The sequence below is a fragment of the Chelonoidis abingdonii genome, chromosome 5 (assembly GCF_003597395.2).
Source record: "Chelonoidis abingdonii isolate Lonesome George chromosome 5, CheloAbing_2.0, whole genome shotgun sequence".
NCBI lineage: Eukaryota > Metazoa > Chordata > Testudines > Testudinidae > Chelonoidis > Chelonoidis abingdonii.
Window position 1 is genome coordinate 118,731,681 of NC_133773.1, and position 19,960 is coordinate 118,751,640.

General features: G+C 42.4%; 1 protein-coding gene across 3 annotated transcripts in view; it reads left to right on the top strand.

Moving 5' to 3' along the window:
• SLC2A9 (solute carrier family 2 member 9) overlaps window positions 1-19,960 on the top strand; it is a 229,315-nt gene that overhangs the window by 84,883 nt on the left and 124,472 nt on the right. For all 3 annotated transcript variants that reach the window (XM_075066595.1, XM_032775770.2, XM_032775771.2), the window contains one exon: window positions 18,772-18,904. In XM_075066595.1, the coding sequence (XP_074922696.1) occupies window positions 18,772-18,904 (133 nt within the window). The remainder of the gene's footprint in view (window positions 1-18,771; window positions 18,905-19,960) is intronic.

A 19,960-nucleotide genomic window follows, 5' to 3' on the forward strand; every position in this document is an offset into this window, starting at 1 on the left:
AAAGAGGGTACCGCATGGCCTTGAATAGAGTGACAGTGTTTCTGATATAAATCTTCTTACTGGGTGATTTTAATGTTGCCTGTAATATAGCCATACTCATAGACTAGTAGGAGAAGAGGCATGGCTACTTCTGGTGGACTGCTAGAATGAGAATATCCACGCTGACTTGTTATAGCAGGGGTGGTCAAACTTATTGGCCTGAGGGGCGCATCAGGTTTCAGAAATTGTATGGGGAGCTGGTTATGGAGGTTGTGCCTCCCCAAACAGCCAGGTGTGGCCTGCCCCCTAACCGACACCCCCCCACTTCTTGCCCTGTGGCAGTGCCCCCTGGGACATCTGACCCATCCACACACACCCCCACTCTCTGTCCCCTGACTGCCCCTGGACTCCCTGCCCCTAACTGCCCCCACCACCCCATCCAAACCTCCCTATCCTTCCTGACTGCCGCCCCGGGACCTCTGCCTCATCCAACCGCCCCTTTTCCCTGTCCCCGGACTGGCCTCAGAATCCCCACCCCTGACTGCCCCCTGCTGCCCCATCCAACCCCCTCCCCCTGTCCTGACTGCCCTATCCACCCCCCCTGCTCCCTGAACACTCCCAGAACCCCTGCCCCCATCCAACCCCCCTGTTCCCTGCCCTCTGACCGCCCCGACCCCTATCCACATCCCAGCCCCTGACCACGACCCTGAACTCCCCTGCCCATCCAACCCCCCGCTCCCTGCCCCCTTACTGTGCTGCCTGGAGCGATGGTGGCGCTACAGCCGCGCTGTCTGGCTGGAGCCAGCCACACTGTCGCCACTGTGGAGCACAGAGTACCGGGTCAGGCCGAGCTGTGCAGGTGCAATGCCCTAGGAGCTCCCAGCCCTGCTGCCCAGAGCATGGCACCTGTTGTGCAGTGAGCAGAGGCTGTGGGGGAGGGCGAACAGCAGGGGAGGGGCCAGGGGCTAGCCTCCCGGGCCAGGAGCTTGGAGGCTGCTTTGGGCCAGATGTGGCCTGCGGGCTGTAGTTTGCCCACCTCTGTGTTATAGCCAGGATAATTCCTTGAGTAGCTGAGATTATCCTAGTGACCGCTTGATGTCACCATTACTCTGAACACAGGAAGCTGATGCTTATACTGGTCAGCACCTGGCAATGCTTTTCCTACAGAGATTCACTTTCAAAGTGGTGTGTAGAAAATGCACACAGCAATCCTGTTACAGTGATACTTGAACTAAGAACTCGCTCTAACAGACTGATCCATAGCAGCCATCACTTGAGGAATGAGGGGAACATGTCCCTCACATACCGAAATGTCAAGTTCCCTGTAAATGTCTGCCTCAATCCACTTCAGGACTTGTACATCACTGTTCTTACATGGTTGCACTGATGGGCAACACTCCTCTATTGTCCCCTTCTTCATCCTGGTCTTAAATTATCATTTAAATACCTCCGAAGGATAATACTATGATTCAGTTTGCCCTTAAGTTAAAGACCAGATTTATTAGGCAACAAATTTTGAATGTTGTCTCAGAAATGATGTCAAAGTCCCCACAGAGGGTTGGGAGGGTCCAGCCTCTGGTGGGGAGCCCAAGCTGTTGCTGTTTTTCAGTGTCCACAGTGCTCTTTTTAGTGCACTAGCTCAAGTGGGCCTGGCACATGTCTGTCCATCCAGCCTGAGAGGCACGCTCCCGCTTGTAGTGTAGACATACCTATTGAGGTCTATGGCAAGATTCCCGTTGACTTCAGTGGTTGATTTTACTTTCCTCCAGCTTTTACATGTGTGCTGTTCCCATTGAAGTCAATGGGAGTTTCACATGTGTGAAGGCGGTGGAACTAGGAGTAACTGTGGAATTGCTGCATGCATTGTGTTATGAATTCTTTTCTGTAGAAGCTATGAAATGTCAAACCTATTACTTACTGTATGTTCCTTTTGAGCCTTTTGTATTTTTCAAAGGTGCTCCACATCCGTTTTCCTAAAGGAACATGGCTTGCAGCATAAAGCCTCTTAAACAGTATGCTCAAAGTACTGTTGTTTGATCAAGTTGCCTCGCAAAAGCAGGTGCAAATATTTGCAAGCCCACTCTAGTTTAAAGACATCCATTTCCCTATAGGTTCACATTATGACTTCTGTTCATGTAGGGTGTGAAAGATGTCTATCAAATGGTTGTCACTTGCTTTATTTTTTCCCCTTTAATTTGATTGTGAAGTATTTTACACAGCATTTGAAATGTGGTCAATATTTCCCACAGGCTGTACATTGTGTTTTGGGGAAGATCAAGCTTTCATGGTAGTTATTAAGTATCAGAGGGATAGCCATGTTAGTCTATAGCCACAAAAACAATGAGGAGTCCGATGGCACCTTAAGGACAAACAGATTTATTTGGGCATAAGGTTTTATGGGTAAAAAACCCACTTCTTTTATCCACGAAAGCTTATGCCCAAATAAATCTGTTAGTCTTTAAGGTGCCACCAGACTCCTTGTTGTTCTTATTGTTACTGCAAAGCAAATTCTGCCAGTGCCAATGTCTTAATTTAATAACATCCTAATTATGGTGTCATTGACTGTAAAATGTGGAGAACTTAAATGTGCAGGAATTTGCAAAAAACAAGCAGACAAAGAAAGCCCCAATTAATAGTATCTTGATGAAACCTGCAAACCTCACCAAGGGTCATATCCCTTGTAGCTGATTGTGCTAAACTATGGAAAACTAAATCCTTTGTTCAATTAATCTAAGATCAACTGGCCTTGTTTACTCTCATAATTGTTTTAAAAACTGATACACCACCTTTTATTGTTGCATGTTGGATTATTAGTTTCTATCAGAGATAGTTGAAAGTAATAGTTTGTTACAAATTTAACTCCTTTTTCTATTCATGAATTAACAAACGGATCCTGATTTCTTTGAATGCTTTTGAATTACCTTTGGACTATAACTTCATAGATTGTTCTGATTGCACTTCATCTATGCTGCATGGTTGGTCAGCTACATCAGATGTCATTGTTTCTGTTCCCAGACTGGATGATTGGAACTTTTAAAATAAGGAAATAACAGACATCCATCATGAACTTTCTTATCAATAATCATTTATATTAAAATACGTAAAAGTTTCAGGAATTTTAATGAAGTCAGTGGTTGTCTGAATACTTGTTATAATGAAAAATAAGACTCCTGTGCAAGAAGTGAATAGAATAAGGGCTTGGATTTGCTAATCAGATAGTTCAGTATTCCAGTAACTTTCTGTGCTATGTGAATTTGATCCTAAACCCATTGAAATGAATAGGAGTCTTGATTAATGCCTTAATTGCCAGCCTTCTCTGTGGCAGAGTATGGCTCTATCCTTTTAAGTGTGGAAATGCCAGTGGACATTGGAACTGTGAAAGTGGAATATTTATTACTAATGTAGCTTTTACAGACTCTCACTGGTAAAACCTTTTCACTGCATTGCATTTTATATTCTCTGGGTTCTGTGGGTTGAGATGCTGGCTCAGAGTTAATGCAGCAGAGAAAGGGACTGAATCCTCACCTCAAAATAAAAATAACACGCAGAATGCTTGTGCACTGAGGATTTTTCTGACTGTTACTGTTTGTGAGGGAAGTAGCATCATACCCATAGCTTCATTCCTACATTCATATTGGGCCATGTGGATTCATGCTGGTGGACACACTAGCCATACTTCAGACATGTATGTATTTTCTCTTGTGCATTGCCTTGAGAGTCCTGATGCAAAGATTATATACATGGAACATATGGAAGTTTAGCATGTCTCTCTGAAGGTTCTGCACTGCTTTGGCCACCAGCATAGTAGCTAAGCTGTTCCTACTATTTTGTCCTTGTTGAATAGGATAAGGAACTGATGTTTCTGGTGTATTGCTAATACTATCACAACATTTTTGGAGAAGCATTCTTAGCTATTTCTATGTCATATATTGGAATACAGACATCACTGTTGTACGCACGCTAATTTTTTAGCAAGGGGTGTATTAGAATGAATGCAAAGGCCATCACAATAGCAGATTGTTGAGATTAAATACAGGTATTTTTGGATTCTGACATGTTTTTACTGCCTCTGACTCTGAAGCTAGTTTAATGATGGTATTGAATCTATAGATGGTGTCCTTAGAGTGTAATATTTTAAGAAAGATTAATAGGTCTGTGGAACTCAAGTTAAACAGTCACACTGCTAGTTCTCTACTGCACCTGCTGTGCCAATGTCCCCCAATTATTCCAAATCTCCTTTTCCCCCTTAATGTAGGATAAACATTAGTTTGAACTTCAAGGCTCTGATTCTGACCACCTTTACACAAATACAAATAATATAGTCTACTATATCTCCAAGGAAGCCAGTGGAGATCCATGAGTTTAAAACTGTTTTGAGACCAGAATTGGGCACAGAACATAATTACTTTAAAAAAACTAATACCCAGGTGATCTGCTTCTCTGTATCATCCTGTTTGCTATGTCGTAGTGTGCTAATTAGACCACCATCATTATTCAGCCTTCTGTAACCTGAAGCCATTATTTCTTCAGGAAGCCATAGCAACTCCAAACGTCAATTTATGCTGGCCCACAAGAATGTAATTGTGTTATCTTGACTAACATGGGAGATATAATATTGCCATTGGCTCCAAAATTATTTAATTTTGAGCATTCTTGGCTTTTTTTAGCATGTGCAGCTTTTAATATGTTCTTTTGAGGATAAGGATATTTTATATAGGAAAGAATATTTCAAATCTGTCACTTCTTCTTCTTAAAGCACTGCTTGTCAGATCTTTTTATCTTCCAGTTTCTGTGATTCTGTCATTAGATCATCCAGTTCATTTTCCTGTCAGGACTGTTCCAGGCAAAATATTTGGTAGTGTTTTATCAAGTCTATTTTTAAAACTTCAAGCTTACAACACCTCTCTTGGGGGACCTTTCCATAATCTAATATTGGTACATCCCATTGTCAGAAGAATTTCTCAAATGTTTTTCCTTTCTTAATTTTGTCCCATTGATCCTGGAGTTAGCCCTGTGAACAGACCTTTCCCATTGCTGGGGTATGCATGATATGTGTTAATTGTGTCTTTATCTATACATTTCTCTTTCGTGTGCGTCTATGTGTGTCTGTGAGAGAGAGAGAAAATGAATATACACACACACTCTGTGTACATATTTATAGGGAAGGATGCTAGAGCTGTCTATGACTAAGGTTGCCTGACGGTTCCGATTATATGGCCCTGTTTTCAGTTATTTATAAGGTTGGCAAACTTTAATCATTTGCCTTGAAATTTCACATGCCAGGTGTCTGCTTCAAGCACTGTTTTTGCAAAAAATTCCAGCCATTTCAGAGAACAAGGCTAGGGGAAAATGGATTGTTTTGCCCACGTAAAAAAAATTCTGATAATCTCCTTCTCCCCCCCTCCCCCCCGAGTAGCTCTTGATCCTATACTTGGAAGCAAGGGCTTGAAATTTTGCAGGTTGGTGGCTTTGTGTCAGGGATGTGCTATGTGCCATCCCTGAAAATATCCACCCAAATTTGGCCAAGTTATAAGCCTTTTTTAAAAATCACAGGTCACACAGACTCAGGAGAAACATCTTTGATTTTAGCATTAGAGTCCATCCTCCCTGAGCATGCTTGGCACTAGTAACTCAGGCACTCTAGTGCCAAGTGCCATAGGAAAGCCCAGGGGGAAATTAATTATGGTAATTCTCTCTTCAGAGCAGAGGCTGCATTGTAAATAAGGTTTGGAGCTGCACAGTGAACAAAACGAAGTATCAAATAATTGCTCATTAAGTGAGCACCATCCATTCTATCCGCTGGATGAGGCAGGGGTCCTGTGGAAAAAATAGTGTGTAATTGTGTAATTAAAGACTGTTCTATAATGCAAGAGCCATAATTAAAATTACACAGATATTCTTAATTCTGCAATTTCCTAACTCTTGAGTGTTTTGACTTAGCACCTTTTAATAATATTCTTTTAATGTAATTTTTGTGTGTATGCTAAGTAATTATATTAAGCTGGACAATCAAGTAAGTGTAAGGTAGTAGTATTTAAAAAATTGTAAAAAAGGTTATAACATAACTAAACCAGAAGGGATAATTTAGTGGCCTAAGTGTAACCCACTCACTGAGCATATCATGCCCCCCTTTACTGTCTGGTGCAAATAGATTTACACATGCAGCTCAGGAGGTAGAAGCCTGTGCTTTTGTTGGTGGTGGTCCTGGTTCAGTACACCAGCACATGTTTGGGAGAGACAACAGTTAGCTGATGTCACTGTGCATAGAGGTCGTAAACCTTGTAACAGATCACTTCTGTCTAATGATACAGTATTTTGTTTGTCATGAAGATGTTCCATATAATATCAAAAATGTCTGCCTCAGAACTAAATTTCTAGTTATATCAACATTGCTTTGCTGTCACAGACTTTCCTACTCTGTCTTGCTGTGCTGAATCGGAATCACCAGGGGACAGCACAGGTGAAAGAAGAGTATAAGCAGTTGTGGAGGATTTTTAATTGAAAAGGATTTTTTTCCCATCCTTTTCCAGAAAGGAATGACACACACAAAGTGCATGCAGTGCTCATCTAAAGCTCCATATAGAGGCTTTGGTGAGCTCAATAAAATTAGCTGAAATTTTCTTCCACAGTGTCACTAGAGAACCAGTATGGAGTTAAAATTTTATTAAATAGACTTGGCAGATCATTATTCCTTAGCTGTTCAGTTTTGTGTTTATCCATCTTTTTTTTTTTTTTTTAAATCTCTAATGAATCTTTACACCAGGGGTAGGCAACTTATGGCACGTGTGCCAAAGGAGGCACGCGAGCTAGTTTTCAGTGGCACTCACACTGCCGGGGTCCTGGCCACCAGTCCGGGGAGGCTCTGCATTTTAATTTAATTTTAAATTAAGCTTCTTAAACATTTTAAAAACCTTATTTACTTTACATATAACAATAATTTAATTATATAATATAGACTTATAGAAAGAGACCTTCTAAAAACGTTAAAATGTATTACTGGCACGCGAAACCTTAAATTAGAGTGAATAAATGAAGACTCGGCACATCACTTCTGAAAGGTTGCTGACCCCTGCTTCACACTATAAGGAAACCTGCTTGTTCTTCATGCTTTGGATGTACTGGAGAATCTCTTCTTTCAGCAGTGTACATGAAATTTATGTGAATCTCTCCCATTCACATTAAAATCTGAGTTACATGTGCATACCCCATGCATAGATGGGATAGGCTCCAGGGAATTCAAATAAGAAGCATGTATACATGCTTTCACTTTCAACAGGGGTGATCCATTCTTCTTTGATTGACACCTGCGTAAATGAGGAGTAACCCTATTTTGGGAAATAGAATTACACCAGCACAAAACTAAAGTAGGCAAGAACGGCATCAGACCTGGGTTTCAAATTGATTTTTAAACGTCAGCACACTAATTTTGCTGTAGCTATGTTGTGCTTTGCAGCTGTCACTGAAACAACAGGAGCAAATAAAATTTTTGTTGGTTTGTTTTTCTTCCTTTTATTTTTTTTTTTAAGAACAGTAATGCTCCATCCAATATTTGAGGAACTGGCAGCAGTCTTTGGCGAGGCCTGCACTATAAACTTTTGCCAGTATAATAATGTTGGCTAGGGATGTGATTCTTCATGACATTCTTATACTGGCAGAAAGCCCTAGTGTAGATGCAGTTTTTACTGGAAAAGAGTCTCTTTGCCAGTATGACGTAGTTCATTCAGGTGACTGGCATAAACTATACTGGCACATGAACTCTTTTTCTGGTATAAGCTGCATCTCCCGTAGGGTGATTTGCCAGTATAACTAAACCAGCAAAATCATTCTAATGTAGACTAAGCCTTTGTGACAGATGAAAAATGTTCTGCATCAAATGGGATCTTAAATGGATTTTACTTAAGGTATATATTTTATATAAAAATACCAACAGAACATTAGTAGTTCCCTTTCTAGACTTAATCTTCTTTACTAGTCCCCAAAGAATGACATGATATTAGAAGTAGAAGATAATTGTTTTTAAAACCTTTTACATATGAACCTTTTGTATTTTGCTGGTTGCCATTTCTTATACTTTTAAATGCTGCTTCAGATGCACTGAAATATGTTGTACAGCCGGCTACTTTATAATTTTCTGTATTGTTGAAGTCACAATAACCTGTCCCAAAAACTAGCCTACATTGCTTCTCAAAGCCTCATTGTTTAAACTGCTTTTAAAACCGCTCCTTCCTAAGACTTTGTACTTGACTCAGACTCAAAGGCTACCTGGTAACTAATGCTACACTCTAAATTTAGTAAAGAAAGCTATAAAGAATTGTTGCCAGGCAGCCACAGCCTGCAGGTAGAGACTAAGGAGAACATAATATTTGCTGAGATACAGTAGCTGACAGACTATTAAATGTTAGCATGATAACATGAAGAGCAATCCATCCATTTCTAGTGCTGTATGTCGTGTGTGTGTGTGTGTGCCCGTGCGTGTGCTGGAGCAGTGAACCGCAGCCACTGGGAGCCGCAGTCGGCCAAACCTGCGGACGTGGCAGGTACCCGTACCCAAACCAGCCCGGCCCGCCAGGGGCTTTCCCTGCACAAACAGCAGAACAAGTTTGGGAACCACTGGACTAGAGCATGCTCAGTACATATGGAATATTTAGAGAATTTTGCTGCCAAACTAGTAAATCTCTATTGAGCACGAGCAAAGTGAGATTTCCAGAATACGTGACCTCTTTGTGTTGTTTTCTGAAAATTAATTTTTTTCTCTGGTTCCAGAGAAGAACTTGAACAATTCCAAAGTGGTTTCAAGAAATTCACTGGGATGAAGCGAGAAACTTGAGATATAAAGACATTTACAAAAAACCCCAAAACAAACAGAAAAATGAGAGAGGGGGAGAGAGAGAGTGTTTTGAGTTGGTCCGAGGAGCCTGGATTTGGATAGTGTAAATCATGAGACAAGTGAATGGAAAGAGAATGTGAATTTGAAGTATTCTAGGGCCTGACTCAAAGCCCATTGAAATCGATGGAAAGGTTCACAGGTCCTTAATGCCAAGAATGTTTCTTAACACATACACAAGAGGAAAACAAGAGATTGCTCAATTTCCCTGTAGAAAGGGCCAAAAATCTTTAGCCGACAGGGGAAGACAGTAGACTTGGCAGATCTGTATGAACTATAAAGTCGATGTGCATTAAAATGTGTTGTTAGAAGGTGAGGGCACCTTTTATTATTGCTTTAGATAAGGACTGTGTCTGTCTTCCTTTTCTCCTTTTTGTAAATAAAAGGTAAAATTCCTCTATAGAGGAAACAAAGGAAGATCAATGTTTTATACAGTAAAAATAGATTTTTATTGTATTGTGCTGGCCTGAAATTTATTATAAGGACTGAATTCATTCTCATGTTATAGCTTTTCACAATAATAGTTTTAAAAGACTTATTTGGAGAAAAAAGTGAAAAACTGAAAAACTATGGAATATAGATTTAGTAAAGGCAAATAAGAGTTCCTAGGCCGGCAGAATATTAATAATAAAAATCTACAAAAGTAATTAGGGTTTTTTCACCTTTGCACAGTATCCTTGGCACTGTGGGAAAAAATGTACAAGAAATCTGAGGCACTAATCAAGAGTCAGATTTTTATATATCACTTTCACAGACTAAATGTAACTTTAGAAAAAAATTATGTTACTGTTTTACCTTTTACGATGTTTTGGAAAGTCATGGAAATAAGGCCGGTTGACCATTAAAAATGAAGAAACTATCTGCTTCTAGCTGCCCACAAAGTAAAACAGCCAATTACAATAGCTGTTTGCTTTGTAGTGTCTTCTTTTGTTCTTAGTGTTCTTAGCTATTTTAATTGATGTAAAGGAGACTATCTCATTTCATTATCCAATAAAACAAATAGACAACTGCTCATTCCATCTCAGTTTACGTCTACACTGCAGGCTAGGGATTGTGATTTCCCCTGCTCATATACACACCCTCAAGCTAACTCTCATTGAGCTAGCACAAGTATAAGTAACAGTGTAGCTGTGGTTGCACTGGTAGCAGCGGTAAAGGTGACTACAAACCTGCCCGAAACTGGTGGGTATGTACTCGGCAGGGCTTGGCTGTGCCTCTGCTGCTGCTCCTCCCTGTACTTCACTGCTCTGTCTACTCATGCTAGCTCAATGAGATCTTGCACTAGTATATGGACATGGGCAGGGGAATCCCATCTTTAGATCATAGTGTCGAGCTAGCCATAGATGGCTAGCAACTCTTGATGCTTCTACTGTAAACAAAAAGCTTCCCCCTCGAATTCCTTTCTTCCTGAATGCTTGAGAGGAAAAAAAATGGGCCTTGCAGCATGTATAGTGGGGGGTCCTGTCACAGAAAAATACTGAGAGACGAACAGTTGAAAGTAGAGCTTGTAGGAAAATCCTTTTTTTCCACCCGTGGAAAATTTTGACTTCTAAGTGGAAAATTCCAAACCTGAAAATTTTGATTCAGAAATGGCACTGCTATGTGTAACGCTCCCTCAATCACCCAGGAGGAGGGAGGCCCGTCCGCCTCACTACACTATGCCTCAAGAGAATTGTTGTTTGGGTGTCCTATGTTCTCATTCTCCTCTAAAGGCTGGGCTCTGTTCCTGGGTTATGTCTCTCCAGTTGCACCACAGTCTCTCTTCCTGCTAGATCCATGGCCACAGTTCATTATGGGAGATGCTGTCCTTATGAGGAGCCTATCCCATACAGGAGAATGCACTCATGAGGCGCCCAAACTACAGCAATGGTGACAGCAATCCAAATCAAAACATTTTTTGGAGGGGGGGAGCAGGGATCGGTGTTCAGTTTTTGATAAAAGGTCAACATTTCCACAGAAAGCAGCCACTTTTCACTAAAAAATTTGTTTTGTTGAAAACCTAATTTTCCATTCAGAAAGATAGAAAAATGGCCATGGGCTCTTGTTGAAAGATGTGGGCTCTGATTCTGCTGGAGAAATCATTTCCAAAGTACTTGGAGAGGTGCAGTGAGTGCTCGCTGATGCAAGGTGCGGAGCACTCTGCTCCAATCCAGCAAAGCCTGTGAAAACACATGCTTGAGCTCAAGTAGCCCTACTGAAGTCTGAGCAATCTGCTCAACACCTTTCAAGATCAAGTCTCTAATTAGAATGAATGAAATTAAATGAAACCACCAGTGATAGAGTGAAACCATACTTTATGATCATCTTAAAAAGGGACCACTGCTAAGATTGTTATCCCAACGTTAATTACAGAATTAGAACATAAGATATTTTAGGAACAAAAAGCTACCAAAAGGCCATTTTGCTTTTCTGAGTTAATGTTAATCCTGTTTTCTTGCTTTTTTCACCATACTTCTACATATTTCCATTCTTTCTTCAAAGGCAAACCCAGATTTCCCTTGATACATTTTCTATAAGCTGCCTTCCCCAGAAACCCTTCTTTTGAAGTACTTTTCCCTGGGTTCCCAATCTGCTTCTAGAGTTAAATAATGGCAAAATTCAGGAACTTTTGAATTTAATTTCCTTTTTGGTCACCATCAGCACAAGTGACCATCAGCACAGTCCCCCATCACAGGCGACCATATGGAGTCCACCATCACAAGAGATCATGCAGTCCCAGATTTGCAGACGAGATCCAGCATGGTCCGAATGGGAGGTACTGGATTTCATCGCACGTTGGGGGCATGAGTCCATTATGGCAGAACTATGTTCCAAAAAAAGGAACGCAAATACTACGCTAAAGTCTCCAGGGCCATGCTGGAAAGAGGCTACTCCAGGGACACAGAGCAGTTTCATACAAAAATCAAGGAGCTCGGGCAAGCATACCAAAAAGCTAGGGAAGTGAACGAGCGCTCTGGGTCACAGCCCCGTACATTCCGCTTCTACCATGAGCTGCATGCAATTATGGGGGGGGGGGGTGACACCACCACTACCCCACCACTGTCCATGGACACATGCAAGGGGGGAGTTGCACGGAGCGAGGAGGAAGAGTCATTGGAGGATGAAGAGGAAGAGGACAGTGCACAGGCAGCAAGTGTGGAATCCGTTGTCCCCCCTACCCAGGAACTATTCTTAACACTGGAGTCAATAGCCTCCCCCCACTCGCAAGGTGGGCTCCTGGACCATGTCCCTGGAGAAGGTACTTCTGGTGAGTGAGAGCCTGATCGGAGCCATGTGATCGGCGGGGCGGGAGGGCGTGTTGTGTGAAGCAATCATCCCAGAGAGCCCACAGACCCTCCTTTTATATGGCAAACGCACTAGGCATTGCTTGCTATGGGAAAGGGGGCCCAGCTGTTTGAAAGCATTGAAATGAATGTAGAAGAAGCAGAACCCCGCATGCCCCTAGGCTGCCTGCAAGCTGAATTCTGATGCCTGGCCATGTGTGATGGCTTACTCACACCAAAGTGTCCCCGTTGTTCTCTGAAATGTATTTTTTAAAATACTACCCTCTCTTTTTCTTCTCCCACGGGTGCAGATGTTTCAATGTGGTCCCTATCTACTCCATCCCAGAGACTGATCCAGATGAGAAAGTGGAAAAAACGAACTTGGGATGACATGTTCGTTGAGCTCATGCAGTCCTCCTGCACTGATAGGGTCTAGCTGAATGCGTGGAGGCAGACAATTGCGGAGTCCCATAAAGCACTACAGGAGCATGAAGAGAGGAAGGGCGCACACGATGAGAGCAGGCAGGATGCTATGGTCAAGCTCATGGGGGAGCAAACTGACATCCCTGCTGAATGGTGGACCTAATGCAGGAAAGGCAGCAAGACCACAGACCATGCTGCAGCCCCGTGTAACCGCCCTTCCTCCTCCCCAAGTTCCATAGCCTCCTCACCCAGATGCCCAAGAACACAAGGGGGAGGCTACAGGGACCCTCACACTCAACCCCAGAGGATCGCCCAAGCAGCAGAAAGCTGCCATATCTGAACTTTTGATTTGGTTTCTGGACTTGTCCTTCCCTTCTCCTCCACCTCCCTAACCCAATACCTTCCCTTCCCAGCCTACCTTCTGATTTCTATCAATGTCTTGTGTAATAAATAATAAAGAACAGTTTTTAAACAATTTTGACTTTATTTCCTTTCATATATATAGGCAGTGGATAACTTCAAGAGAAACAAATACAACTGTCACACCATACCCTGGCCAGTTATGAAACTGGCTTTCAAAGCTTCTCTGATGCGCAGCGCACCCTGCTGTGTGCTCTTCTAATCGTCCTGTTGTCTGGCTGTGCAAAATTGGCCACCAGGCAAGTTGCCTCAACCTCCCACCCCACCATAAATGTCTCCCCCTTACTCTCACAGATATTGTGGAGCACACAACAAGCAGCAATTACAATTGGAATATTGGTTGCGCTGAGATCTAACCAAGTCAGTAAACTGCGCCAGCGAGCTTTCAATTGTCCCAAAGCACATTCTACCACCATTCTGCACTTGCTCAGCCTATAGTTGAACTGCTCCTTACTACTGTCCAGGCTGCCTGTGTATGGCTTCATGAGCCATGGCATTGAAGGGTAGGCTGGGTCCCCAAGAATAACTATAGGCATTTCAACATCTCCAACCGTTATTTTCTGGTCTGGGAAGTAAGTCCCTTCCTGCAGCTGTTCAAACAGACCAGAGTTCCTAAAGATCTGAGCATCATATGCCTTTCCTGGCCATCCCACGTTGATGTCGGTGAAATGTCCCTTGTGATCCACCAGTGCTTGCAGCACCATGGAAAATTACCCCTTGCGGTTTATGTACTGGCTGCCACGGTGTGCTGGTGCCAAGATAGGGATATACGTTCCGTCTTCACCCTGCCGCAGTTAGGGAACCCCAGTGCATTAAAGCCATCCACAATGATCTGCACATTTCCCAGAGTCACTACCCTTGATAGCAGCTGGTCAATGATTGCATTGGCTACTTGCAGTACAGCAGCCCCTACAATAGATTTGCCCACTCCAAACTGATTCCTGATTGACCGGTAGCTGCCGGGCGTTGCAAGCTTCTAGAGGGCTATTACCACTCGCTTCTCAACTATGAGGGCTGCTCTCATTTTGCTATCTTGCACTTCAGGGCAGGGGACAGCAAGTCACAAAGTTCCATGAAAATAGCCCTATGCATACGAAAGTTTCGCAGCCACTGGGAATTAAACCAGACCTGCACACTATGCAGTCCCACCAGTCTGTGCTTCGTTACCGAGCCCAGAATCGGCGTTCCACAGTATGCACCTGGCCCAATGCCACCATGATCTCCCAATCACCACATGCCGTGCTTCTAGGAACGTCTGTGTCATTGTCCTCAGTAGTATAGTAATCACACTGTCATCGCTTCCTCACCTGGTTTTGCAGATACTGCACATACTTCTGGATAATGTGCGAAGTATTTACAGTGGTCAAAACTGCAGTGGAGATCTAAGCAGGCTCCATGCTTACCGCGCTATGGCGCCTGCACGGGTAATCCTGGGGAAAGGATGCAAAACGTAGGAGAGCTGTTTGGTTCAAGATGGCCAATAAAAGGTGGTAAATGGTTGTCTTCTGTAGCTTCCACAGAGTCGGGAAGCTCGTTAGAGCCGCAAGAGCGGGAGAGCAGAGTTTGTGGCAGAAGCATGAGCAGAGTTTGTAGATGAAGCTGTGCAGCTCAGTTCATGATGGCTGAAAAACGTTGGGGAATCGTTGCCTTCTGTAGCTTGCACACGAGCCCAGGACAGACAACATGGAAAAATTAGCTTGTGATGCGAGAGCAGAGTTTGTGGCGGAAGCTGTGCTGCTCGGTTCACGGTAGCCAAAAAAAGACAGGAAATGGTTAAATAAAAGATTAGATAGAAAGACGAGAGGACATGCAAGGTGGGTGCACTGTACTGCACTGTCTGCTGGCAGGATGGCATCTGCTGTCGCTTTCATAGAGGGAGGAACAAGTGATGGCACACACCCAGAAACATCCGCGAGAAAGTTTTTGTCCCACCATACACGGAGAGCTTAACCCATAATTCCAATGGACAGCGGCGACTGCGAGAACTGTGGGATAGCTTCGTACAATGCACTGCTCCATCATTCGATGCTAGCCTCAGTACTGTGGATGCACTCCACTGAATTCATGCGCTTTTTAGTGGGGACACAGAACACTGAATGTATAAAATCGCTTCTGAAAATGCGAATAGAATAAGTTCAAATCAATTTCGTACTATAGACATACCCAAAGAGTCTAATATTGAACCCAGAGGACCTGAGTTTGGTGTGCAAGATTTCCACTTTCTTTTAAAATTATATTTCTAGGAAATGTTATGGACAACAGCATTAATCCCTGATTATATTGATAGAAATTAGAGATGTGAAGGCTTTCTAGGCCATTTTGTCTAGCTCCTTGCCAATATAGGACTCTTCCATACAGCAATCCCTGTGCAGATTGTTTTCTCATATGGCTTGTGTGATGGGGCAAGGCCAGATGGCTACAGTAAAGTACTGAGTAACAGGTATGGTAGCCCCAGGCTAAACAAATCCCTAGTACTCTGGTAACCAAATGGCAGTTGCTCCAGGTTAATCAAGGCACGTGGAGCCAATTATGATCTTTCTAGAAGGCAGTGGATATAGCTACTTTAATTAGAATGCCTGCAGCCAATCAAGGCAGACTAATCAGGGCACCTGGGTTTAAAAAGGAGCTCACTCCAGTCAGGGAGGGAGGAGCCAGAGGAGAGGGAGCATGTGTGAGGAGCTGGGAGCAAGAAGGCAATGAGCTGAGAGTGAGAGCGTGTACTGCTGGAGGATTGAGGAGGACAAGCGTTATCAGCCACCAGGAGGAAGGTCCTGTGGTGAGATAAAGAAGGTGTTTGGAGGAGGCCAGGGAAGTAGCCCAGGGAGTTGTAGCTGTCATGCAGCTGTTACAGGAGGCACCTATAGACAGCTGCGATCCACAGGGCCCTGGGCTGGAACCTTGGAGTAAAGGGCAGGCCCGAGTTCCCCCCAAACCTCCCAACTTCTGATCAGACACAGGAGGAGCTGACCCAGACTGTGGGTTCCACAAGAAGGGAAGATCACTGAGGTGAACAAATCCGCCAATAAGCGCAGGACCCACCAAGGTAGAGGAGGAACTTTGTCACACTTGTCATGTCCAGGCTTAAGTGATCCTACTGATAGGACACTTTTCTTCTGGCGTTACTGCAGTCTGATAGATTTCATTCTTAGGCTTTCCCCCTCCCCAGTGGCCAGTTTACATTTTCCTTTGCTAAGTTTCATTCCATTATTACTAGTTATCCCATCCCATTTCCTCAGATGAATTTAGACAATTCTGCCCTTGCATGGGTGCTCAATTAGAAATATAAAAATTGCCAGACGGGATCAGACCTGAGATCCACCTGGTCCAACGCCATGCCTCTGACAGTGGCCAGCACCAGATGCTTCAGAAGGAGTAGGAACTATGCAATAGGCAGATGTGGGGTAATCTGACTTCCACATAGTCTCATCCTGGTTTCTAATAGTTAGAGATTGGCTTAATTCCTGAAGCATGAGATTTAATAGTCCTTACCCCAAAATGTTTATTAACATTAATGATGGTAACTCTGAATATTATTGTTCTTATCCATATAAACGCCCAGTCCCTTTTTGAATCTTGCTCAGGTCCTGGCTTTAGTGATTTCCTGTGGCAATGAGATCTCCATTGATAACATGGAAGTGCTCAGATACTACAGTGATGAGTGTCATACAAGTCCCTAGACTGGTGATGGAAGGAAAACATTTCTGTATTCATGATCTTTTAGTTTATTTCTTCAAGTGCAGTGTAATAGAGGAATTTTCCATTTTGTGTGATGTTATTCCTGTTTTATAGTTTGTCAAGTAATCTTTAAAGAATTTCACTGAAACTACAGTAAAAATGCCTTTAAAATAATGTAACTGACTGTAACAAATATATTTTAATAGCTGCAATGTTTAATAGTCACAGACTGTCAGTTCATAATGGCTTATATAATACAGTCTGAAATTACGAGCCTTATTACTAGGGAAAGTCCAAGATAAAGTAGCATGTGATCATTTTTCTAACTCTTGGTGAATGTCATGCATGCATAATGTTGTTTAAATGTAATAAAATCATAATGTTAGAATTAAGGCACATTTCTTATTCACTCTGCCAATGAGTTATAAATAAACTTGGAAGCGCAGGTTAGATTAAAAGGTTTTCAATTACTTTGCTCCTCTGTTTTTTCCCCCTCAGTTTTAAAAAGAGACAAAAAGAAAAATATAATCCCTTATACGTTTTACTGTATTTTAAAAAAGAGAGCAAAGAAGTGACTGAAAAAAATCAAAACAGGTTCTCTTGAGTTGCAGGGAGGAATGCTATTTTATTGATAACTTCATTTTTCCCTTTAACAATTTTAGGTCAAAGAGAGAGAGAATAGTGATCCTGTATTCCTACCATTTGAACCATTTCTTTTAGAAAATAATGTTTTCTAAATGCAAAAATATCTAAATAATATCCTGTATTGCTATAATTCAAAAATCTACTGTCTTATTAGTGCTGTGCTCTTGTGCTAGAGCTAGATAACTATGATAATAAATAATATTTCATAGAACATAGACAGATCATGACCCAGTGGTCCCCAGCTTTTTTTGTCTGGCAGGCGCCAGACGACAAGCCATGGAAGACCATGGCGGCAGACGAGCATCCGCTGAAATTCCACTGACAAGCGGCAACATCAATAGGCGTTCCTGCCGAAATTTCGGCGACGCCTCTGGATGACGCAGCTTGACAGCAGCATTTCGGCGGATGCTCGTCCACCCGACAGTATGCGGGTGCACTTAAATGCCTCGGTGGGTGCCATGGTGCCCACTGGCACCGCGTTGGGGTCCCCTGCTCCAAGGTAAGTGAAGAGAAGGGTAAGGGTTACGAGGAATTGTGTTTATGTGCCATCTACTGGATGGCATTAGAACTGCTCAACTATATATGGAAAGCTAATACTGCTAAGGTAAAATTTCCTTTTAGCTAAAATAGTAGAGGTTTAGGAGGGTGAAATCTGGACCTCACTGAACTCAATGAGCATCTTGGTGTTTTGAAGCAGGAGGATCTAAGGTGCACTTCTAGGGCCAGTGAAGTTCGGAATGGTCACAGTGTGCAGCGTAGTGGCAACCATGAAATTCTGGTCACTCACCAATTTGCTACAGTATTATCTTGATTTTACACATGGCACAGAGATTGAGATTGAGTCCGGTGCCTAAATTGAAGTAAGAAGTACCCCATTCTGAGCCCCATGCTCTGATTACTAGAAATAAAGAAAATGCATTGGAAAAGTAGAATTTTTCCTAAATATAATTTTTGTCATTTCTATGAGGTGTTGAATGTGTTGTAACCAGTCTGAATGATTTTTAAACAAGTAGATAGGACTAAGATGCCATGAGCAGCCATCTGTAACTATCTAACCACTGTAATACTATACTACTTCCTAAAGCTGACAAGTGATATGGTAGTTTGGTTTCATTGTGGCCAGTTTTACTTGGTTAATATTGAGTCATTTTGGTTGTGGTTTGTAATATTAAAGGAAAGCAAAAGCATGCCATATATTTAACCTATCCCAAGCCTTTCCCCAGCTCCCCTCCCAACTCTTATGTTTCACGGATGCTCAGTTGATTTTTTTATATTCCCGCTTCCTCTTTTCCCCCCCTCCTCTTCTCCCCACGCACAGAGACTGTGCTCAAATCACTGGCTAAACTGAAATGGAAGAAGTATTACAATGTCCATTTCATAAAGTTATCTCAAAAGGCACAGCTTGCTTCCTCAAAGCTATTTTTCATCTTGGCTTCACTAAAGGAAAACCTTACTAAATGTCATGTTTGCATCTGTTTGTAGGAATCTCGTTGGCCCTACTTATTTGGAGTGATTGTTGTTCCTTCACTGATCCAAGTTGGGATTTTGCCCTTCCTCCCTGAAAGTCCTCACTACCTCCTACTTGAAAAGAATGACAAAAGTGGAGCAGAAAAAGGTACAGGGTATTAATCATTTGTCACATAGTATAAACGTTTTTATTAAAGGGATGTTCGCTGGCAAGTAATTTTGAACATCATGTTTTCTATAGCCTAAAAGCTTATTAGTTTTTTCCCCTTCACCATTTTTTGTGTAAGTGAAATAGCTGCTGACTTGATTGATAACTGAAGACCTCTAATTATCCACAGAACAGGAACAGTATGGACAATAGTGGTGGAAGTGTTCCCACATTGCCCTGTCTCACCTTTTACCTGGCAGGATTTATCTTTAGGGGTGGAAGGAAGTTCATTCTCGATGACTGTTCACGGCCTAGGCTCTCAACCAACACTGCCAAAAAGGGATCCAGGTCTTTGTCCAGTAGTAGCTGGATTGAATCTATACATTTATGTAATTGTACAGCTGCTAGATGGCAGGTCTACTACAAATCTAGGCCATATTTATTTAAAGGTGAAGAGCTTCAGTACCCTCTTACTATTTCCCGGAATTATCCAGCTGCACACTCCAAAATCATCGTCCTTATTGGCACATAAACAAACCTGTCCATAATCAGAAGAGATGTACCCAACTTTGGGCCAGATCAATGCTAAGATTAATAATAATCTTTTTTCCCCCTTAAGATTGCTATTAGCTGGACAGATCAATTTGAAAATCCAACATATGGTTACAGCATAGCTAGGAATGGCATATACAAGTATGTACAACATCTGTCCTAGCCTAAGGTAGAAGCACTTGACAAATAGAAGGGGCTCACAGACTCTGTGGAATCTTGCAGGGACTGAAGGAAATGTACATTATGTCCTGTTAGTGGATAGTTCTTAGCTGAGATTTGAAAAGAGATTGGAGATACAGTGATGCAGAAAATGTTTTTCCAATGAGAAAGAGCTGCAGAAGGCGTGCCTACTAACAGTAGTCAGATTGAGTAACAGGGACAAGGAAGGAGGTGGGTGCTAAGTGAGCCAAGAAGATGAAGGAAAGATTGGAGAAAAGGACCAAGACTGTCAAGCCCAAGTGCCTAAAGTTGTACTCCTAAGTTCTCATTTAAACTCCTAAATAA